Source organism: Hippoglossus stenolepis, chromosome 10 (genome assembly GCF_022539355.2).
Source record: "Hippoglossus stenolepis isolate QCI-W04-F060 chromosome 10, HSTE1.2, whole genome shotgun sequence".
Taxonomy (NCBI): domain Eukaryota; kingdom Metazoa; phylum Chordata; class Actinopteri; order Pleuronectiformes; family Pleuronectidae; genus Hippoglossus; species Hippoglossus stenolepis.
In genome coordinates this window covers 7,155,583-7,180,746 of record NC_061492.1, presented here as the reverse complement: position 1 = coordinate 7,180,746, position 25,164 = coordinate 7,155,583, and the positions used below count along the sequence as shown (strand labels likewise).

The window sequence follows — 25,164 nt, the reverse complement described above, 5'->3', positions numbered from 1 at the left end:
ACATCCTTGTGCATGGTCACAAGACCGGCTCCTCTTGAACATTGACACACTCATCGAATTATCATATCCATCTCCCTTCGAAGACATTCCTGAAACAAAATCTTGAAAGAGAAAACTCTGTGATGTTGATTCTACAACATCAAATATTCCTTAGCCAGGACGATTAAGATATATTGTAAGTGTTCACACTGGTTATATGCACATACACACACACACAGTCAGAAAGAGAGAGAGCGTGAGAGCAAGGGTAAGAGAGAGAGAGAGGGAGAGCGGGTTCACAGAACTTAGTCAAACATGCCTGAAGGCCCTCACACTTCCTTCCCCTCCAGCCACTACACCTTTTCTACTCACCACCCTGCAATTAGCGTGCCTAAAACTTGCAGGCTTCCGAGGCCGGGCCCACACTAATCATAGGTATGCATTGTTGTGTTCAGCTGCCAGGCCTTTAAAAATCAGCACGTCTTGTTTAAGCCACACCTCTCGGTCCAAACTGCCAAGAGTCCTGCAACGTTGTCCGATGGGTCACACTGCTAAAGTGAAGGGGTCCTCTCTTGGAGACATGACATTTTAGCACTCTGAAAACCCTGGAGGTCACACGTCAACACAAACTGCAGGAGCCTGAACTTGGTTTAAGCAACTATTTGACACAAGACAAAGCAAATATAAGGCAGAGGATCCTCAGATCAGGTTATTTACCGAGAGCTGTCAGCAGCCACCTCGGGTCGTTTCCTTTGCATAGTTGCTGTACAAAGAGAGGCCTTCACTCCTCTCTTGTGACCAGAGGCTGCCTGTGCTGCTGGGAGCTGGTGATCACATCACCTGTGATTTGAAGTCGTCATCTGATTCTAGTCATGAACCAATAATTAATCTTTCATGCTACCGTAACTAGAGTGGCCATGGAGATACGTTTTATGTTTTGGTTTTTTATAGTTGTATAGGTTTGTCCCTGACCATAGCTTGTCCCTGAATTTTACATGTTGAGAAATGTCATATCCCATTTCTGTCATGCACACATTTTAATTTAAAACTTGCATTAATGCAAATTTGTTTATATCTCAATTTGGTTATTAAGGTGTATGAGTCTGTATATGTACATATATAAACAACATATTTATATAAGCTGGTTAAGTACAAGATAATTATTAATTAATGAGTTATGGAATGAATGAACGAGTTTTCACCCCTGTCTGCTTATTAGTTAGTTTGTTTGCTTGTAACAATATGATGCAAAAAGTATACTGAACTGTATAAAAAACATAATTTTGGTGTAGACCCAGTTCAAGGGGCGGATCCAGGAACTTTCACTTTCTTTCACATTGCGAGATACGTTATTGTTTTCTTGTTACCAAGTGCCATTCTAGTTTTTATGTGAAAAACAGCTCAATAAGCTTCACAATCAACTTCCATAAACCTATAAACCCTTTGAAAGGTCTGCACGGAGTAATTGGGATTAACGTCAAAATCACAGATAATCTATAATCGGTGTATTTCAAGTCTAAACTCATAGTCCATGTCAGAAATTAAAGGTTGCAAGTTCATGAGTGGAATAACAAGTCAAATCCAGTAAAATAAAGTTTGTATACATGTTTAAGATTGTATGTGTTTCAATCTACTGAATGACGTTTGCGTCTTTTATCCTGCCGTTGCCTGTTGCCAATACAGGAATGTTGGCTTGTTTACTGCCTTACAGAGAAATGCAGTGACCCTGATTGCATTTAGCGAGGGGACGCCTGTGTTAGCTAAACATCCGGTTGCCTCGTTTAAGTACACTACAGTGTGTTGTGTGCAGCGTGCGAAAAACACAGGAAATGCACTTTGGCTATCCACATTTGTGAGATGAGAAAGAGGGCTGACTTCCTGAACTCTGAATACTCTGAAGGATACAAACATGCTAGTGGGAAAAATTCATGGTCACTGGCTTTTCTGCTCCATTTGAAACAAGGGAAACTTTATTCGGATGTGCAAGCTTGATGATGACAATTGTAACGGAATTAAAAAAGGAAAAAGGGAATGCAAAAGGTGTCGATTTTAGGAAAACACAGGCAGAGACTGTCCTCTGTTACTCAATTACTTAGTTTGAGGTGTTTAAACATGTTTTTTTTTGTATGAATAAGCACATATAACATTTTACTGACTGATATCTATATTTCTGGTGAGAAAACCACCACAGGGGATAGCAGTACACACTCCACGCACACAAAAAGAGTTAATTCAAATACCACAGGATGTCGACAATATGTGTCAGGGCTGCACATGTGAGGATCCTGCATGCATGGGCTATTTATACTGTACAGAGTGACACAGAGGGATATTTTATATGGCCGCTAACATAAGGACTGTGGCACAAGCTGTATGAAAGCCAGAAAAACACAAAGAAACTTCTCACACAACATGCTGTCACTATGACAACCAGGCAGAATCATTTAGCCTGATCTCTTGCCATTCCACACAGCGCAGAAATCCAATAGCATTTAAGTCTTATGCAACCGGGCCACCGATTTGAGTCTTTCTCCTTTTTTTAAAAAAACATTTGCAAATACAATTCATAGGAGCGTACATGGATTTTTTCCCCCCAGTAACTTCTTGGACTGTTTTATTTTGAAGGGTGCTTCAGCTGCCCATGACAGAATCTGGGGAGCAAGAAGGTGGGGGGTGGGGCAGCTTCAACTACATGACTCTACTATTTAAGCTGTCACTTCAACCACATTTGCTAGTCTTTGCCCAAAACCCCTGTTTGTGGTTTTTGGTGGTGAAGAAAATTAATCTTGTGTCTCATTTTGTTTTATTCACCACTATAGACTATTGAATTACTGAATGAACCACACGCTGCCATTTCACACTACTCCAATCAATCAATCAAATTTTATTCGTATAGCCCATTTTCACAAATCATTATTTATCTCATAAGGCTTAACAAGGTGTGACATCCTCTGCCCTTAACCCTCAGCATGAGTAAGGAAAATTGTATTTTTTATATACAAACGTCAGTGAGAGCCACATCCTTCTCCCAGGACAGACAGAAGTGCCGAAGATGCAGCGTGTAGCAGAGCACATCAACATTCAACATTCATGAGAAAGGACAAAGTATCAATGTATCAAAGTATTTAAACAACATAAGTCTAACAGAGATGAAGGGAGCAGTAATAACAATTGCAATGATAAAGGTATTGTCAGTCATGGTAGTGTGTGTAAGAAGGCATATTGTATATTTTAGCAATACAGTTGTAATCATGACCCATGATCAGCTGCCACCACGATCAAGGTCCACAATCCACCTTCACGACCGCGATCCACCATCATGATCATGATCCACCATCACGATCCGACTATCACGATCCGACTAAACCTTGAATAAAAGTTTAAACTAACAATTTAGTAGCACTTAAATGGCACTTAATTATAGCACTTTGTAGTTTGGCTTTCTTGAAGAAATTGTACTTTCTTGATTCTTTATGTTCCGGGTTTATACCCTCAGGGTTGAATGCACTTATTGTAAGTTGCTTAGGATAAAAGCGTCAGCTAAATGAAATGTAATGTAATGTAATGATACACAATCCACGATCATGATACACAATCCACATCACGATCTGCAGCTGTTTTAATTATATGTCCTCATTTTATTTTGATAATTGCCTTTTTCTCATGCTTTCAATTACCCTTCTTACTTGACTGAATAATAATAATAATAATAATAATAATAATAATAATAATAATAATAATAATTTTTCTATAGAAATACTACTTGGTTTCAGCTGCATTAATCATGAATAGGATCTGATGTAATTCCACGTGCTGCAGCCGTCCTGCATTTGTACATTTCACACAGTTTCATGTCAGGATTTTTTTATAAAGTGTCTCGTGGGCGGTAAAAAAAAAAAAAAATACACTTAATGAAAAAAACGCAACTGAATTTGTTAATGGCCGAGCTGTGTGTGAGTGTGTGCGTGTGAGTGTGTGTGTGTGTGTGTCAGTCCAAGTCCTTCCTCCAGATTATTTTCTACTTCGCGTGCTATCACACAGACGCTTCCCTCATGTATCAATGCGTGATTGAAGGGAAACTTCTTTTGGGAAGTGCGGGGACTACTTTGGGTCGACTTCGCGAGGGGGAACACTTCTAACGCATCGCACGGGGCCACGAGGGGAACGCGACTTCACCACAAGACGCGTTTATTCTCGTAACATGTTGTGACAAACCGCGCGCTGCTTCGCCGCGTTTCACCGCGGGAGCGTTGTGTGAGTGTGTGTGTGTGTGTGTGTGTGTGTGTGTGCTTTTTTTTTTACTACGTCGCGGAAGGATCTAATTTTCTCAAAGCGAGGGTCGACACATCCGCCCAGTTTTCCGATGTTTCACCCCCCCTCCCCACTCACACACACACCCCTCCTCCTCCTCCTCCTCCTCCTCCCCTGAGTTGAAAATGGAGTTCGATTAAAGCAGATGTCCACCAACTTCTCCAGGAGACTCAAACACCGGGACGTCCTCGCGTCTCTCGGCCGCGGCGTCGACACAGAAGGCAGTCGGAGGGGGGGTTGTTCTTTGTGTCCTCTGTCTCCCGGTGGTTCTTCGGATGCCTTTACCGCAGATTCCTCGGACACGTTGACGGAGCAACGCCGCACAGCGCTTTTTTTTTTCTCCTCCTCCGCCTCCTCCTCCTCCTCCTCCTCCTCCTTCCTCCTTCCTCCTTGTCTCCCCCACCCCCCACAAGTGTTGTCCTGGACCTGAAGTTGGCGAATGGATGCTCGACACTCAGCCATAAATAACCTGCCGAACACCACAGCCTGTCCCTGCGTTTTCTAGAGGATCTATGCGCATTATTTTTTTTTTTTTTGTGTGTGTGTGTGTGTCTGTGTGTCTGTGTGTGAGTGTGTGTGGTTGCAAAAGCGGAGAGGGGGAGATCTGCGATTTCGCCCGGAGAGGATGGTGCCCACGGCCCATTTGTTGTGGTGGGATTCTACTTCCAGGGAGGACAAAATGAATCAACGGTTGTCATTCCTCCTCGCGATTTAACGTTAGTTCCAGCCAGCGAGGCTAACGTTAAGCTAGCTCCTCTCTCTGGAGGCTTCCCCACCACCACCCACCCAGCCCTTCTCCCCTCTTCCTCCCCTCGCCAGGGACGCTTTTATCCAGGCAATGCCCCATCGCTCGTCCCCCTCTGCCCACCACCCGCAATAAAGAGAGTGATTTGTACATGCGAAGGAAAATGGTGATATTCGTGGTATTCTGTCCCGCCGTCACTGCGCCGTCGATGCTATTGCTAGGACTTGGATCCCCGTGAGGAAAAAAATGAGTGAAGATTCAACAAATCCAAACAACGAGTGAGTGTCTTTTAATACTTTATCTCCTTCCACTTCCGTTCTCTCTCACACACACACACACACACACGCACACACACACAGACACACACACAGCGACATGCAGCTCCCAGTAAAGAACCACCGTGGATGTGTGTGTGTGTGTTTTTATCTGTTAAACACACGCTGTACTCGGTGGGCACAATGCTACCACCACCAGCACCAGCAGCAGCAGCAGCAGCACCACCACGGCTCCCAGTGACATTTCCAACCGGGCAACGCTGCTGCCTCATCCCCTCACGTCCACTGATACTGAACAACCATACAGAATCTGTGTTTGTTGGTTAATAGAAAGGTAGTGAGTGGATTATAACGTGAGTTTATGAAGCACAGTGTGTGACAAGCACTGACACAGGCCCGTCTGCTTTTTTGGGGATATTATCCCTCTTATAACTCATCTATACAAAGCATGTATGCTGCAGGAATCCATTATAACCCACTGTATCTTAGTGGTGTCAATGATCAACCTATGTATGATTTGGTTAGCTGGAAAATATACACCATTAATAACCAGTATTGCTGCAGTTATTGGGATAGTTAGATTATTATTTGTGATCACATACACAGCAACGATGAAAGCTAAACCTATGATTTCCCAAACACGTCAGCTCGTGATCACACAGCGTTTTATTGACAGCCTACATGTGTGTGTGTGTGTGTGTGTGTGTGTGTTAAGCTGTAGTCCGCCATGATTTCAGAAAAATGACGATCGATTTTTTTAAAAATCCTGCAGCCCTTGTTTCTGTATTTTAGTCTTTTTAGTTAAAAGAGATAAAATAAAAAATCCCATCGAGCTGGTTGCGGGGTTGAAAAGCTGAAGATGCCATTTTTTTTTTCTCAATCACACTCATTTACATATCACAATCTCCATTCATAAAAAAAAAAAAGAAACGCTTAAAAAAAAAAAAAAGTCATCGACTCCACACAATCCTCGGATGTCGATTATTATTATTATTTTTTTAAATCCGTGTACGAGGTTGTGTTTGTGCACGTCGCGCCCATTTCGAGTCGTGTGTTGTGTGTGCGTGTGTGCGTGTGTGTGTGTTGTTTCAATGGGCCGATCCCTTGTGTGCGCTTGTTGACAGTCAGTGAGAAATATCTGCTTCGGGAGGTGCTGCGGTCACATGATCCCCCTCCATTCATAAAGTACCTGCCTGCCCATTCACAGCACTGTACACTGTTTCGCATTGCACCGACGAGCACACAATGCGTTTCCTGCACGAAGCGTCACATGTAAACACCACAGCTCGTCTTCTTCTTCCCCTTCTTCATCATCGTTTCTTTATTTTATTTTTTTATGTAAGCGGCCGCGCATGTTGTATTGAACCGACGTTTCTCCACCGCCTCCCGAGGATTTTTCTCCCATAATGTATTTGTCACAGAGGAAGTCATATGCCCTTTTCGGCCATTTACAGTGTCATGGTTTAATGCTGGAAACACACCCATGTTTTCCCCCCATCCCATCAATCTGGTCCCTTTTTTTCTTTTATGAGGTTGATTGATTTAATACACGGAGGCTTTGTCCTTGAACTACACTTCTGTTTTTTATGTAACACATGTCACTGAGTTCTTTTTCCTCATTTCAAGGCGCCCAGAATCGCTAGCAACACAAGCACTTGTTGTCTATTACACATATTGTTTTAGGGATATTCATCTGAGCAATTATTTGTTGTTGTTGTTGCATGATTAAGTTTGTAGTTGTGTAATAACCTAGCGTGTTTGATGCTAGTTGGAGGGGAGACACCTCTGATTTGAGTGATCTAAGCACCTTTTCTCACTGTAGCACATTGAGATCAAATCATTTGGCAAATATAATTTGACCCCCCTGAGGATTAGGGGTTTCTCCAGGCCCCGCTTTGGGAGCCACTGCTACAGGCTACAGATCATCACTGGTGTGTAAGCTACAGTGTGTGCTGGGTTTGTCACACACCGTCCGATAATAGCAGCTAAGATGGTGATCCAAACATTGTTGCTAGGATTCCACCTCCTTTCTGGTTTGTTATACGGTTCATGGTAATGGAGCAAGTAGAATGCTGAAGATAATCTCCTTAATAAACCATTTCTAATGACGTAAACAACCAAATTTTTGGTTTTCTGTAATTTCTTAGCATCAGGGATAATGATCAAGATTTTCTTCACAGTTACACATGCTGTTTTCCATTGATACAATGAACTTCAATCTTTCTTTAATAGATGGATTTATTTTTGTTTAAATCCTGTTTATGTTTTGACTTTATGCTTCACTTTACAAGCTTGATTTAAGAAACGTGTGTAGCCTGCACTGTAAACATAATCGATTCAAACCCCCCCCATTGAAACGTGTGAAGAGATAGTCCCGGTGTGGTTTTGTCTGAATGATGGGTGGTAAGCCAAACTGGTGTACACGCAGCACACCCTTTGCTGAGAACATGTTACTTGGCCTTGGTGCAGCTATGGTCACAAGGCTGAGATGACAAGAAGGCGCATAAAGCCTCGTCAGAATTTGGTTTGCATGTGTACGTTGGCGTGGACCGGAGAGTGTGGCGTGTTATGAGGCTAATGTAAATTTTGCTGACAAGGGCTATGGTCATACTGGAAGAAGTGGAAGATTCACGAAGGTAGCAGCTTGTCTCTGAATGTCACGTTTATCTAATATATTTATTTCAGCCTAGGCAGTGGCCTGTAGTGTCTTTTGTCCGTGTGTTGTCGCTACTCTTTTTATGTAGTCATGGAATACATGAGAATATGGCTGTTTCGATGATGACTCCCAGCTAGAATGGCATGTTTCTCCTTTCTGAATTAGTTTTCCTTTTTAAAAACATTAAATAGGGTTTTGTTGGACAAATAGAGTTTCCCCAATGTTTACTCTAAGAAAACAAGCAATCAAACATGTTCATTTATATTTAAGTCTTTGCTTGCCTACATACTGGTTTTGCAAACATTATTCAGACCCTCATCCACTTTTATCAGTGAAGGTCAGTTGCCTCTATACTCCAGTGAACATGCACAGGGCACGGCCTCATTGTTTTAGATTCCTGCAGTTCTGTGGTATTCTCTGTTGCCGGTCAGGTGATCCTCAGTGATTCCTCTCTCTCTTCTGTGTCCTCTTCCTATCTGTGTGATTGATTTGACAGCTCAGCGTTTTATCTGCCAATGCGGGTGTCGTGATCTTATCACCTGAGGGCTGTTTCACACTCCCATTCCTGTTGGAGAGCTTTCCAAACACATTCCTCCCAAACAGCCCCCATCATGTCCTAAAACGACAAAGGGAGACAGCTACTTCAGCTGTTAGGGCTAGTGCTTTATAGCCTAGTTAATTGCCTATATCCTGTGGCCCTTATGTTAAGCTAAATAATTTCCTGGACCTTTTTATAGATTGTATTATTTGGGGTTGCTGCCAGTTGTTCGCTGTGACCTCCATGAACACTTAGCTTTACTAGCTGGCCAAGTCTAAGCTATACACACATCTAACCCTTGATAAAGTCTGCTGAGCTGAAAAAAACATTTGGTTTTGCCTCTGTACTCTTTTAGGGAAGTGATGCTTGTGACTACAGTGGTTTTAAGAGGCTAATAAAGTGTGTTATTTGACAATACACTTAAGGACACGTGTAACAGCATTTCACTTTATGGGTTGTTAGCATTATGGGTTGCTAGGCACACATTTGGTGTGTATTTACTTGAAATTTCTTTCAGTTTCACATTTCTTTACATAAGCTGAACAGTTATATAATCCTAAAAGTTATTTAGCATTCTGAATATTTATGCCCCAGTGTCTACAGATTCTATTAGAAGCTGTCTTATTGTTAGTCTGATTAATGACAATGATCCTCTGTATTACCAGAGGGCTTGGACTGTCTGTAACTGAGACAAGCCAACAAACTGAGCAGGCCTTGTATAGTGGTGGACTGTTCCATTCCCATGGCCAGATTTGGGTCTGGATTCTGTGTATTTTAAACCCGTGCCACTTCCCTCTTATAATTTTCATTTCCTCTTCAAGTATTTTAGGAGCATGCATAAACTGGCGTAAATGTCAGCAGTGTATGTTGAGTATTTTAAACCAATTTTCAAGACAAAGACTCGGTGTTGTTGTAAACTCCACTAGCCTCCACAAAAACAACTCGCTGATCTTTTTTGTGTCTTCATCACAACATCCAGATAGCAGGGCATGTCTTTATATCATTGTCAAGGAGGGCCTCTGATGTTCACCGACCATATCTCAATACCTCTAAGAAGTGCTTTTAGCACTAAGTGTCTGAATTATGGATATTGTTTTCAGTTGTGCTGCATGTGGGAGCATGAAGGCTGGGCCTTGTTGTGAGCTCTTTGCTGCAGCTGGGCTGAGATGGTTCTTTCCTGCGAGGCCGCAGACATAAAAGGGCACAGATGTAAATCCTAAACCTTGTGTCTTTGATTGAGTTTCCAAACACTTTGAAAACAGGAAGGGGTTTCTGTGTGTGCGTCTGTGCACATGCTTGTGTGTTTATTTCACTGGGAACATTTGGTGTGTGTGTATGTGTTTAGGGGAGAGATAGGCCTGCATTCTAGAATGAGTGAATTTAAGCAAACATAGCTTTATATCATCAAATGTGTCACATTTTCAAATAGGTTTAAATTGGAGGCCTGTAAGAAAATGTATTTTTGTCTTCTCAGTAAATGTTTGATCAGATTCTGTCCTATCTAGTGGTTATATTTAGAACTAAGAAAAGGCTTGTATTGGTTGATGAAAGCGTTTCTTTATTCCTCTAATTCCTAGAGGTTCAATTGAAAGCTACTTGAATATGATTGTAATTGATTTTCAAGATGGTCTCATAGGTTGGTTTCTAATGTTTATAGTAATAGTGATGATGATAATAGTATGTTATTCCCGAACAACAGGGCACGCTGTGATGGTTTACAATCTCTCTGAGCAGTTTCTCTACATCCATGGGCCTTCATCATGGTTTGGTGGTTTATCCTTCCCGAGTTTCTCCTGAGGTGAATTGATAGTTTCTTCCACAGCAAGAAGGCTGCCTTGTCCCCTCAGCTTCCCGTTTCCCCCCTTGGTCTCAGAGTTACTATAACAAGTAGAGTCTCGGGTCCCTGGGGACTACTCTTACATCAAAGCCAACCAGAGACACCGCAGCAGTCGAAATTTGTGATTTATTTTTATTTTTTTGGTAATGGCAAGCAAAAGGTTTTAATTTTCCAAATGCTTGCGGTTCAAATTAAGATCATCTCAATATGTCGCTGTGATTGATGCTTGAGAATAGTTTTCTGGCATTTGATACACATATGGGACTCTTATGATTTATAGTGCCACAGCCCAGCGGCACCTAGAACATTGTTGTTGGGGTTGCAGGCCCAAGCCAGTAATAGAGGGGTTGGTTAGAAAATGAATGTTAGAAGCCGTGTCTGAATGAGCAGTTTTGTCATTCATTTACTGATTTAGGTCTATCTTTGATTCGCGCCACAGGCAAATTTGACCCACTAACTGCGATCTGTGACGGATGCTACCAGAAGTGACTATGATCAGTTAATTTGTCGTCATATTAGATGGTATTTCTGTGAAAGGATGGTGGTAAATTTGTAGATTCGCTGCGTGGTGCAGCAGCAGAGTAGGCTTGTTCTGTTTTTTTTTTTCCTGAGTCAGTTGGTATCTAAGCTGAATGTTCTTGTGAGGGCGATGACTCACCAGCAGCCTGAGGTGTTGAGAGGAGATAGGGCAAATTTCTCTTTCACTTCTCTTTCTATAGCCAGCGTATTAGTTTTCACTGCATCTAATGTAGCAGGCTTGTGATGCTGGCTTCGTCTTTCTTTAGGCATTGTCCCATTATTGGTTCTGTTTTTTTCTTTTTAATGGCTAACAGACAGGCCTTTCAAAAGCGTCTTGTTCTGGTGCTATGTCATAATTTGCACCGCATCCATGTTAGGTCATATTGGTGTTTGTTTTGGGTATGTCAGTGCTCTTGAGTTTGCCACTGGTTATTTAGGGGCTTTGAACCGTGGCTAATTGGCAAGCTAGTCTCCACCGTTCAGATTAGATGCACTGTTGGAATCGATGGTGGAGTCCCAGATTGCGTGTTATTTATTTCTTCAATGAGGCGTGATCGCATGGGAAGGAAACTGCACCACTTTATCCTCTTAGCTCCAAGTTACTGTTTGTTAGCCTATTTTGGTTTAAGACTGGAATATTTTAGCGGATTACATTTTTATGAATGTTTTACAATGAATGATTATTAGTTTATTATTCAGTCAAGCTAAATCCTTGTTAAGGAAATGTGAAAGTATCATATACTTTCTATGAGATCAGGTGTTGAATATAACCACACATTTTAGTAAGCAAAGCGAATGAGTCACACCCAGTGTAGCTTTTCACACCGTCTTCCATTCCCCCCTCTGCTTTCCTTGTGATTGCTTTCCTTCTGGAGGATAATCTATAGAATCGGATTGGGATAAGTAGCTTGTGTTTATTTTCCCAATGATATTTTAATGATTCCCCTGTCAAAAGTCCTGCCAAAGTGGTCTGGTGGAGCTTGACCGAGCTTGACAGCCTTCCTCCAGTTTTGATACAGGGTAGAGATGGGGAGGAAAAAGACCGATGGAAAAAAGAGGTAGGGGGGGGACTTTTCTCCCCTTTTCTGATGCTAATGAAAGGAGGAATGGTTTTCCAGCTTTTAGCTTGCAGAGTGTGTCTCCCCTGCAGCATGCTCCGCTGCCTGGACATTGTGGGAGGACAAAACTCCAGGCCCGGGATCCAATAACGTGAAATTTCAGCAGAGAAGCGGCCATTGTGTAGAGAGAGGCAGCCGAGGAGGGGTTGGGTAGAGGAGGGAGACGGAGCGGAGGAAAGGGAGGGTGACTTGGCGAGCACCCAGGGCTCAGGCCACATCCTTTCTCTCCTCTCCTCTCCTCCTCTTCCTTCTCCTCCTTTCCTTCTTCTCCCTCTCCTGTCTTTCTTTCAAGCCTCCCCAAAAACACCCCTTCCCTCCCATCCATTCCTCTCCTCTAAGGGAAGCCCAAGGCTGAGACAGGAGCAAAGCATGATGGCATGTTGGAGCCCAGTGAGCCATGGGCCGCAGCAGCAGACAAACAGCCACTTTGTCCACTTAAGAAATGGTTGTCCCAGGATCCCCCTTCTCCAACACACACTGGAGCAGCCGGCCTTGAGGCCTAGGCCTGCCTGATCTGCACGTGCTCTCCCATCATGTCGTTGCTTTGTACAATTTATTCAAAGTTGGAGCTACATTCTAACGTGACACCATGATTTCATGGTGTTTTGTCTGCTCTTTGCTGTCACAGGTTTGAAATGTTAAGATACTTTTAATGCCGTAATAGTCTATGGAAATAGTTTTTGTGGAGGCCATATTCAAATGCGGGTGAGAGCTGTTGACTGTCACCTTGGTCTCCACCCTGTTCCCATCCACAGCCACCTCCTCCTCCCCCCACCGTCCTCTGTTACACTCTCAACCCTCCCCCTGTTTTTCTCTCCTGCTTTTAGTCGGAAATGAAGTCAGTCATCCAGCAGAATAACTTGGAATAATTTGGAATGGGGGGTTCCTTTCTCTTTATCTCTCCCTCCTCCTCCTCCCCCTTTCTCTCCCCTGCTCACAGGCCCAGGCCAGCTGATCTGCTTCCGCTCTCAATTGTGTGTCCAGTCGACTGTGTGCTCCCAGCAAGGGATGTTGAGTCCAGCCTTTGTCTCCACCATCCCACTCTGAACAGTGTGTGTGTTTGTGTGGTTTGCAGCAGGTTGCACTTGAAGCTCTTTTTGTAGCACTGTTTTTAGTGAAGTAAAGTATAGATTTTTATAGAAGAAGAGGAGTGGATGGAGCATTTTCATTCTCCTGTTGTAATGATTTTGTGTGTTAATTGGAGCTAGCACACTTGTTTGTTCTCGGTTGAGTTTAGTTGTTGGTCTGCATGTTGTGGTTTTCAATTATTGACCATTTAGGAGAGTAATTATCAGTTTTCCCTCTGAAAACGAGCGTGACTTTGCTGTTTTAAGCTAGATGCAAAAATGCACGTATACACAGTCAACTTAACTTCCTCTTTTGCGCCCAGCCCCCCTCTCTGAGAGTGTCATGGTTGCTGGCATGTGTGTGATGGTAGGTCTGAAGGGTCAGGCCCTGGTCATTGTGCCCTGGTCATGGCTGAGCGACACCACCGCCTGCCTTCTGTTCACCCCAGGGACCCCTGCCTGACTGACAGCCCCTCCTGCACTCATCTCCGGCATCCTTTATTGGGGGCCATACAAGGGTCTAACAGCAACACTATTTCCTTCTTTTACTGCCTGTTATACTGCTCAAAAATGCACTTTTCTGCTGTTGCAGGGGTTCTCTTGTAAGTGAAAGCACTACTTATGTGGCATAGTTATAAGGTGTAACCAGAAAGGCTGTTGCTTGGAGATTGCAAGGAGGAAGTTAGTCGTGCTTGTGTTTTTCTGTCAGTTTCCCACGGTCTGTTACTGTTGTCTAAGCTCGGGGCAGCATGAGAAAAGAGAACCGATGATTGCGATATACATTTAGGTTAATTAGAGATGCAGTTATTCTGTTATTGTCTTTCCTTACTGCTTCTATTTATTTGTGATTATTTTCATGGGTAATTTTGTGAATTTTACAATTTCTTTTAAACTTTAAAGAATATTGGACAAATAGCATGGAATTTCTTTCCTTGGTAATTGACAAGTCATCATATTTGAGTGATTTCCTTGCCACAACAACGGTAATTAAAAACAGAAAACTTTTAATTTAAACCTGAAATAACATTTTTGGACAGAAAGCCATTAACACAATATTGTCACCATCACCCTTTTATATGAAATAGAAAACTTATTATTTACACATCCGGTAGTTATGGAGCAATGTTCTCATTCATTTAGAGTTGTGCTCATGGCTACTTAGCCAGTATTGGAGGGACGACTATTCCTTTTCTTTTAACTCTGTGTTTGGTCTCTACCGCTTAATGAGTGATTGCTTTAAGTAATAAATGCTGCAATATATTTACATGCCAGTTGCTAACTGTGTGTGTCTGGTGTTGCCTTTAGAGCTTATTCTTTGCAGATTACAATATTCCGAGTTCTGTGAGAGTCAGTGTATATAAGAAATATAATATTTTCAATATTTATCTTGCCCGTCAGTACTTTTGAGGGAACTTTGTTCAACTATCAACAGGTGCCATGATATCAAAGTTTTCCCATGAAACAATTTCCTTCAGATTTTATGCTCACTGGTTCTTAGATAAATTACTAACCAATAACCTGGAGACTGAGGTTTGTCAAGGGTGTGGAAGGCAGGAGAGCAAAGGTTGGTCTCATTGAGTAGGAAAGATTTAGAGAGGAGAGGCAGTAAGTAGGAGGACGCAGCTATTCTGCTATTGGAGCACGAGCTACTAGTTAACTTTGTATCACATTTCATGTTGTTTCTCCCCCTCAGTCACTGTTTCAAATTTGTTCACTGTCAGAGATTTAATATTTTTTACAACAGACTTTGTAATATCATCTTCATTGGTGAACTCGGATGTTGGCCAGGGAGCAATGTGCCACAGGAAGACATCCGGCAGTCACACTCTTCACTCACATTGCCTGTTTATTTCAGCTCTCAGATCTTACTCAGTCTTTAATATGTTACCAGGAGTTTGTGCAAAATGCTGCCCTCAGCACACCCTGACCTTTGTCATTTCCGGTGTCCCAATGCAGTCTGTGTTATCTAATCAGGGAAACATCTGACTCTGAGTGAAGGGACAGAATCACAGGAGATGGGAAGGGAGAGAAATGTAATAAGGCGCAGATCTATGATTACCCGTCAATATAAGTTGCCATACAGTAATTTATATTTGGTACCTTTGTTAAAGTGTCATAGTAAAACATTTAGTTTTGATATTGTGGTGGATGTGTTTTTTTTAGTTCAGACTTTTTAGATTTGGATGAAAATCCAAACCTCATGTAGTTTGGAAGGGGAGAAAGGGTTATCCTAATTTCTTTTCTGCAGAAATTTACAGATGCCCCCTAAACACTTCAAATGCAGACTGTAGATTAACCCTAAAATGTACAAATTGTGGCCAAAGAGAGTGAAATTGGGCATTGTGATATAAGATATTTACCTAATGTTAAACTCAGCGATTTTAGTTCTGTACAACGCTTTGAATGTCTCAAAAAAACGGAAGCTCTATGCTTTTTCTGTGCACACTGCTTCACATCAACTTTCTATAAACCTTTGAAACTTTCTTGACTGATTTCTCCCACATTTCATTCCTTATTTGTGAAAAAACCCACATTTGCCTTCTTATGACTACATGGTTTCCTTCATTTACATATGTGGCTGCATTACAATGCATTACCCCAAAATTCAAAGCTCTAGTAGGTGACATGAGAGAGGGACAAGACAACCAACATCATTAGCATCCTGGGAGATCAGACTAGAGAGAGGGTGATGTGAGATGGAGTCATTGTCATGGGTCATCTAGTTCAAAACAACCTACTTTAAGGGAAAGGTTGGAAATTATCATAGACCAGAGCCCAAACTCGGCCACATGGTCAATCACCCTCTGGCTGAGGTTAAACATACACTACGGCCTCAGACTTCAGGAGACGTAGCCAATAGTCTGATAAATGTGCAACTAAACCCCAAATACATTAAATCCAAAGTTGAACTTCTGATCCCCTATTCTATTTTTAGTTTTGTTGCATCCTTGCTTGTTATTTGTTATATCTTCTGTCACCACATAGATTTCCCACAAGAATCATCAGAGTAGTTCTAGTATGATGTGGTTTGTGTTGAATGTTGAGTAAAATCATTCAAATTCACTATTTTGCAGTGGTCCACTTTGAACTGGATTCTATCTTTGGCTGATAGGGGTGGGATGGGGATGTTGTGATTCATTGTGATGTGTACCTGAACGACAGGTAAACAAAGAGCCCTGGTGTTATGCAGAGTCCTTCCTGCCTGCTTAGAATTGTGTGCATGTCGCAGTAACACACATCGGACGGTAAAAACTTTATGGATTTTTTGATGGTCCACTAGGCCACCAATGCTCCGGACTGCCAGTCTGACTATGACAGTGCAAGGAGGGACTAAGAGAATCAATGCGCTGTGTGCAGCTCTGCAAATAAACAATGGCACAACACTACAGATTTTGTATTTATAATGAGAAGCATAAAAAGCTTTTTAGGTCATTATGAAACTGAGGCAGGACAGATTAAACTGTGGCAGGCCCACACAGTCTCAGTAATTAATGGCGGACACTTCTTTGTGTAGGCTACATAAACTGTAGTCCAACTTGTTTTTGCTTCAGTTCAAAAATATGTTGGAGGCTGGTATTTGATGTGGAGTGAATAGTTGAAATGCTTTTGTGATCTAGGTGATATGTTGTGTGAAGGCCCCCAAGAGACCTCAAGGAAAGATCGTGTTAGAAAAATATTAGATGCTTGTTACCACTGGATATAATCACTAATGTCAATGTCTTACCTTTGCTTTTCCCATGTCCTTTTTTCCCTCCCACCCTCCTCCTCTTCCTCACTTTTTCCTCCACAGTGACAGTTATGCGCGTGTGAGAGCAGTGGTCATGACTCGGGATGACTCCAGCGGTGGGTGGCTTCCCCTGGGGGGCGGAGGCCTTAGCTGTGTCACTGTGTATAAGGTCAGCCGGGCGGAGGACAGCGGCAGCACCCACAGTTCAAGCAGCGGAGGAAGCAGCAGCAACCTCGGCTCCTGTAGCCCCAGTTCTAGTCCAAGTCCCAGCCCCAGTCCTAGCCCGACTGCTGTGGAGTTCCACATCAGGGGCGAGAGGCTCAAAGACAAATTGGTAAGGGAACATCTAGATCATAACCTGTATGTGAATAGTGTCTTTGTAAGCTACACTGCATACATTCATTTCCTACTGTACATGTAACTAGTGAGTTATGCTTTTGATCTTTCCGTTATTGGGTCATTCTGCCACTCGTGCACATTCAGGTGTACGAACCAGACACGGTTTATTCTCTAGGATGAGATCACCACGAGCCCCCCTTTCCCAGACACCCCTCTCTCTGTCTCACTCACACACACATTCACACACAAACACCCACACAGGAAGTGGTTGTTTGGCTTTCCTCCATGGCGCAGGTGTCTGAAAATAGGAGCAAACTGCATGATGCTGTGATGCATGATGACATCATCAGGGAGAAGGGCAGATTACTCAAGTGGGGAGAATGTGGGATGAGGGATGTGGGAAGCGAACAAAGAGTCTGGAAGGGAGTTTAAGGATGGAATAGGGGCTGGAAATTCACACTCATAATGGTTTTCTTTAAGTACACAAATATTTGCCTTTTTTTATAAGCAATGTCTCTGTATGTGAAGTAAATCAAACCAAGAACTTGTGTTCGTGGTTACTACTAACAATCCCAAATACGTGTAAAGCAGTCTCTAGTTAATTGTAAAGCTCAGACCTGCTAGTATTACACTCTGTAATCTTATTAGTTGTAACCTGACACATTAAGCTACAAAGCCTTTTAAAAAGGACTTGGCTTTAAAAACATTTATTTTACTGTATAGCAGCCACTAGCATTTGTGTTAATTATTGAGTAATATGTTCATTTTCAAAAATCTCAAAGAATCTGACTTAATTATCATATAAGCCAAATAAAGACATTTGAGCCAACTAGTAATTTGTTATAAAAATATCTGATTGTCTGTCAAGCGCTGTGAGTCTTCTTATTGATTAATTCACTATTCCTTTTGGCTCTAAGGTAAAGGCTTTTGAAGAACAAAGTGTGCATTATCATGCTACAGCTGCATTGCTATCTTTCCTCTCAGTGTCTTTGCACTCATTGTATTTTGCTTTGGGCACAGAAACACCACATACAAGTTTATAGAATACTGAATCAATGTTTTATCTAATAACATCAATCATTTTGGAACCTAGGACAAGATGGTGACTTTCCCTACCTGCGTCTTTCTGTTTTTCCTTCCCACTGCTTGCTCATTGTGGGAACTCTTGGGTTTCTCTCTGTAATGTTGTAAGGTCTTGCCCTAAGTGCCTGAAGATAATGTTGTCATTGGTTGCTATGTAAACAAAATAGAATTAAGTTGAAATGCAAATATTAGCATTGATTTAAAAGGCTCGTAAATTAGCTGCAGTATTGTAAACATGGCTTGCAGTTGAAGATATGGAGCTTTATTGACATAAAGTCTTCAAAATGCTGATTGTTTTTGGCACATTGGGTAACTTGTACCGGACACCTTAACCACAAACTACAGTGTTGGGTCATTCTGCTTCTTCACCATCAACGTCAGGTCTAGATCTAGTAATTTGTTGTGCTTCTAATCCTTATGGCTTTTGCTGTAGATTCTGTTAAACTGATGACCTACATGTCACAGAGTCATTCTGTGTTGTAGATGTAAAAAAAGATCAAGTAGATGCACTGGAATAATCCTGGTCTGCGGTAATGAGAGTGTAAATCTGTATTTGTGTGTGTGTGTCTGTCAGATGCTAGGGGACAGAGGAGGCCACCACGATGCACTGTATTCTACTGTCTCGGCTTGTTACAGCAGGGCGTCAAAATCACCTTTTTATCTTCTTTAACTAAACATGTTTTACGTGTGTTTTGTCTTTTATGGCGTTTTTGTATTTGCGCGTTGCTATCCAAGCGTGTGTGTGGCACGGGAAAGGGCGTGACGGCAGCGCTCTTAGTCAGACAGGGTATAGACATGGCTCAGAGACCCCGACAACTGTTCTGGGATGTGGTAAAACACCCCAATCATCGCCAGTCTACCCCCAGCCACCACAACAAACACCCAGCCATATGTAGGTCTGTCGGGATGCCACCCAGTGCCAGGGTGTTGGCGTCAACCACGACGCTACCAAAAGTCTGAGAGCATCAGAAGAGACAGGCGGAGTGAAGAGTCCAAGAAAACAACAGCAACAGACACAACCACAAAGGAACATTTTAGCTATAGTCAGAAAAAATGCGGGGCGATATCACTGCTTGTTTTCTACTGTTTTGTTTACAACAGCAGCGTCAGAGTTTTGATTTCAGACGTGAATGAAAGACCATATTCATTCTGTATGAATGATGTGGATGACTGGAAAAAGTGAAGAGCTCGTGGTGTTAGAAAGGCCGTTTGGTTTGAGTTGTTATTGTGTAATACACAAAAAATGAAAATACTGTTCCGTGTAGATATGTATTTTCTAAGCATGGGGACATCTCCCGCACCTGAAAGAGACCTGAGCTGGATGAAAAGCAGATCAGAGATGGAGATTTTTTTGAAATAGGAAAAGAGGCACGATTTCATCTGCAAGAAACGAGGTGATTGGGGAGAATAAGATTTGAGAGGAATCAGGGAGCTGTGGGTGTAGTCAAAGAGCAGGAAACAGAGGTGGAGCCAGATAGACGGGAGACGGAAGAGGAGAAATGGAGGGGATCTGTCTATATGCGCAGTGATGCGGCACAGAGTGTACTGGTGATGACTCAGCTGGCTCTCCATATAGCTACCAATCACTCTCCTCCTTGCCCCCTCCCCTCTCTCACACTCTCCGTCTCGCTCTCGCTCCCTCACTCTCTCCCGCCGACTCTTAAAAACTACAGATCTAATTAGTTAATGATTACTTACCATACTGGCTCTTGGATTATGACAAATCTCTGGCTAAGCTCTCTGCCACTCCACCTCGTTTCCTGTCGTTCGGCGCCTGCGACTCCCTGTGATTGATACAGCTGTGACTGTGGTGTGGACCAGGCTCACTCTGAACGGATACAGTTGTTAACTGTATCATTTGATTGACTTATTTTTTTTGCTTGTAAAATGCAGTTTATCAGCTTTAAGTCTCGGTATGTCGGTTTCAACAAAGCCCAAAACTTAAAGTCAATCCTTGAGTATCATTATTATTATATAACCAATACAGAGCAAGGGACAAATAAGATGATCCTATATCCTTTTATTCCGAGCATTTTTACTAAAATGTCTTTAAGGTTGTAATTTGAGTTCTGATAGAAAATGGCAGTGCAGCCTGATTTCCACCTCGTCTCTTACATGCATGTAAATCTCTATCTCCCCTCCATTTCTGCTCCCACGCTAGCTGTTCACTACTCCCTGCACGTCTCACCTCCGTCTGTCTCCGTCCCCTCTCCTCTTCTCCTCTAACATCTCCCCTGCCTCTGTTCCGTTTCTGTCAGCGTGGCTCCTCCCCTCTCTTTTCTCTGAGCACAGTGTGGAATGTGGTGTTAAGTATCGTCCTTCCATGCAACTGTGATACTTCCTCCTCCGTCGGCCTCGCTGTGCGCTCACCTTACCTGCTCCGGCTCCATTCAGTCTCGCCTCCACAATCGGCCCCAGAGGCACAGAGGACCCAACACCACCACCACCACCACCACCTCTTCACCCCATCCTACCCCCAAACTCCACGCCATCCTCCTCACATCCATCCCTCCCTTCATCCACTGCCTCTGGGTAAACACACAGGCTTAGCCCTTGCCCCTGCTTTTCTTGGGAAGGCATGTATGTTATAGTGACACAAGGGTAGACACTGTGAAAGCACATCCTTACCACATCCAGATACAATCATATCAAAGAGTGTAAAAAGCAACTCTCACTCAGACATTCAGAATGAAATATATACCAGTGCACTCGCACTCTGACACACACATATCACATATCCTCATCCTCTCGTACAGCTGCCATGTATCCGCGTCTTAAAGCGTGCACGTTGACTGTTGTCCCGATCCAGGGGGAGCGGGGCCATCTGCTTTCAGCCATCGAGTATTGGTTTGCGACCGTTATCCTCTGACAAGGCATTTGCGCTGCGAAGATGCACAGTGTAGCACTTGGGTCATTGAGCTTTTCATCACACCAGCTCACGCAGATCGCTGTGTGCACGCTCGCTCACACATTCACACCCCATTAAGCCACCTCTCGTGTACGTCGGTAAAAAACCTCAAAGACTGTAATGGCTGTCTCTCATTTCATTTAATCTGCCTAGAGGAAGGCCGGGAGGCGGCCCAGTAGCCCTGATTAATAATAGGCTTTGGAAACACAGTCTCTCTCTGCCACACACTTGGGCTGCCTGGCTCCAAAACACACTCACGGCCCCCCCTTCTTCTGCTGCCACCACCGCTGCTCTCCAACTTTATCATCAACTGTAATGAAAACCCCACCATTTAGAATGTGTTTTACAAATTATCCCAAAAAGTATGTGAAATTATTGGGCTTATGGAGATTTTTTTCTTCTTTTCATTTTAGAAGCTCTGATGTGATGTGTAGTTCCAGATGCAGGCCTCTCCTCTCAGTCTCTCTCTCTCTCTCTCTCTCTGTTTTTCCCTTTTACCCATGTTGTGGTGGAATGAAAGAATGTGACACATTTAAACAGGTTAGGCTGAGGAACAAGACAAGGGATTTACATGTGTGTTCCCCACTGAGATTCATCAGCATCATCCAACCTTTGAATAATGCAGTTTCAAACAACCTATAGCTTTATCAAATGTAACTACAAAAAAACAAAAGAGTACATTTTGTCGTTCCTATTTGAGCCCATCTTTAATTTAGCGCTAATTTGCTTGTTTCTCAAACTTTTTGTGTGTCTTGTCAGGTGGTCCTGGAGTGTGTCCTACAGAAAGGCATTGTATACAACAAGGTCAACCCCATCTTCCACCACTGGAGAATCAACGACAAGAAGTTTGGACTGACCTTCCAGAGCCCCGCTGACGCCCGTGCCTTCGACCGAGGCATACGCCGGGCCATTGAGGACATCAACCAAGGTGTGTGTGCGCTGTGTGTGTGTGTTCTATTGTTTATGGTGCCTGCATGTGTGAATTTCTGGAGTTTAAAAGCAAGAGAAACCAGATAACAAAGTCAGTAGCAAGTCAGCGGAACGTACCTTAACTACAAAATCAAGCAACCAGCATCTGCTCCGTTTCCGTATCAGAAAATCTGAGCAGCCCACAGATTTTCTTTTCACTACCCTCACCCGTTTTTCACCCTCTCACACCACCAACAAAACACCAGGGTTGTTTGGAATTCCCTCTGAAGAGGTTGCACTATACTCTGTGTGCTGGCTGCCATCCAATACGTGTAAAGTAATACGGGTGTATGTGTGCAAACGTGGTATGCATTCTGTTGCCGGGTGTCTACGGCCTTGTATTCCTGTCTGTCTGTCACAAGCTCGTAATGGCTGACCTAGCATCTGTTCTAGGAGAGATGTATAGAGTTGATTAGCGTCGATGACTCCCCCCCCCTCCCCCCACTCCCACTGCTGCCTGCTCAGTCACCCAAGCATGACCCCTCCTGCTTTATCTTATCAGTGCCAGCTGCCCAGATAAACGCTCCACTTCCTGTAGAGACTGGCAGGGCGGTCCTGTGCCCAGGTAGTGGGTGATATGGGACAGAAAGGGAGGGTGGCTAAGAAAGAAGGGGGGAGGCAGGAGTTGAGACATAGAATAGATGGCAACTGGAGATAGGGCCAGAGCTTTAGTCGGAAGAAACTTGACCAGGTTGGGCTTTTGTGCTGCTCAGACTTGGAAGTAAGTTTGAAGACGGGCTAGGCTGGTCTTAAAACAGGTCGGTCTGGCTGTGTATAACGTGGCATTTATACACATTTTAAGCTAAACTAGATATTACACTTGAGTGGAGTTGAGTCTCTGATTTAAGTTTGGTCCTGATAAGCATTATTTTTCAGTACCGTGCCAGAGGAGGTTGCAAAGTCATCCAATTAGCAGGAGAATTGCCAGCTCAGCAATCTGCCACCCAGCCGCATGTTACACAAGCGGCTGGCTCAGGAGCTATAATCTCTATTACTCTCTAGACCCAGGAACCCTGGGGAGCATAGAGGAGGTACAGCAGAACATATCGTAAAGGCTTATCACTGTTGGGCGTCAGTTGCTTCTTGGCCGCAACCTATTATCTGAGATTTGAACTTCCTGGGAGCAGGTCCACACAGAAGAGTCTAGGTAAAAGGTAACATCATTGGCAACAAGTGTGTGGCTGGGTTTGTACATGGTCTTTTTTTCTGTGAATTTCACAGAAAAACAGAGAATAATGGATTACTATAAATGTAAAACTGAATTAATGACTGGGGTGACCTTTCATATAGGGAGGTCATTTGTCCGGGCTGATTGGTTGGTTTAAGACAGAGTTGTCTAAAGCCGTGTTACTCAATTGATAAATTAATTTAATGGCAGAAAATAATTTTCTACCATTTTTCCAAGTAAAATGACAGAAAGTCACTTTTTCCACATTGTCTTTTATCGATTTCGGACAGTTGGCCCGGACATAACAAATTTCAAGATGAAAAGAGGATACATGTGTCAATTCTTAAATCAGAATTTAGTTGAAGTTGTCATTCCTGTAAACACATTCCCCTCACCTCTCCCAGAGGCTGTTTAGTTTCTTTCTGTTAGTACATGCTTCAACTCTTTCCTGTGCATGTCAGCTACAGCAGGTGATGGTGAGCTTAGTCTCCCCGGTGCCTGCACTTCTTTATCCCTCCCAACTCTTTCCTCTGCTGTCCTCTCCTCCCTCTGTTCTCCCCTCTCTCCTGGCATCCTCTGTATTCTGCCAGTGTTGTGTAATGCCTCTCCTCAGCCCAGGCAGCCAGGTTCTTCTGTATTCCTGTTGCATCGCTCTGCTGCTGGACTGCTGCGTGAATGTGCGTGGGGAGAGAAGAGGCAGCGAGAGAGAGAGAGAGAGAGAATATGTTTTGCCTATGTGTGTGCGTGCGCATGTGTGTGTATCAGTCTTGCAGTCCTCTGTTGCCATGGTAACATCGGGCACATGGCTCAGGCAGCTTCGCGGCCCAGCACTGCCAGAGTCGTGCTGCAGGAAGCCGTGTTCTCTCAGTAGTGGAGCAATGCACACACACACACACACACACACACACACACACACACACACACACACACACACACACACACACACACACACACACACACACACACACACACACACACACACACACACACACACACCTTTCTCCGTGTGATTCAGAGATAGACAGACACACTGATGGACAGACTGTCTAACACAAGCCCAGTGAATTCCTCTCATCCTCTCTGGGGCAGAGACAGTATTACCATGTACTGCTGTATTTCCTCCCTGAATGCAGACAGGCTCACTGATGCTAATAATTAGGTGAACCTAAGTTTCACAAAAGGACCCCCTCATGCTCCAGGTACAAACAGTTTCCAGTTTCCCCTTCATCTCAGTGGAAATGGCTTAATCACTGATTTGTTCAACATTGCTAAGAACCTAACCTCAACCTTTTCTATTTCTATTAACTTTCTCTTAAGTGTTTTCAGGCTGCTGCTCGAAATCTATTTCTCTGTTTGTTTTCTTAATGGAGTTGTGTATGAATGACGTTTTTAATGAGGCCATCAGTACATGTGAGGTGACAATGATGTCAAGTTGTTCTATATTATATCATTATATTATAGACTCAAAGTTACATGAATACCATTAATGTAGGATCGAAACAAATCACAGTTATGCCTAACATGTTACAGATAAACCTAGGTGGTTATCTCATAGCAGAATAGTTTGATTGACATTATTGCCATCTTTCGTTTGTACTTTATCATTTGATTCAGTGAATACCTGAAAAGCATGCATTGACATCCAAGACTAGTACAGACCTATCCAGAGCCTGTTCAGATTGCACAAGCTGAACTTCACGTGTGAAAACTATTAAAAGTAACAACAGTACATTTATCCAATATTTTTTGATTCAGGAGAATACCACAACAATTGACTTCTAAATTAGAAAATGTGCAACTTGCTTTTATTAGTAGAAAAGCATTTAACAAAACAGCATTTTGTGTAAGAAATACCAGTGACATTAGTGTCTCTCCTCGGGTTCCACCATCCACAGAACCAGTTTAATTCTCTGGTAATGAAAAGC

At 43.0% G+C, this 25,164-nt stretch overlaps 1 protein-coding gene across 1 annotated transcript in view; it reads left to right on the top strand.

Moving 5' to 3' along the window:
* Positions 1-4,296: 4,296 nt before the first annotated feature.
* spred1 (sprouty related EVH1 domain containing 1) overlaps positions 4,297-25,164 on the top strand; it is a 31,428-nt gene continuing 10,560 nt past the window's right edge. Inside the window, exons 1-3 of the mRNA XM_035168033.2 lie at positions 4,297-5,313; positions 16,836-17,106; positions 21,862-22,030. Of these exons, the coding sequence (XP_035023924.1) occupies positions 5,282-5,313; positions 16,836-17,106; positions 21,862-22,030 (472 nt within the window). The 5' untranslated portion in view covers positions 4,297-5,281. The remainder of the gene's footprint in view (positions 5,314-16,835; positions 17,107-21,861; positions 22,031-25,164) is intronic.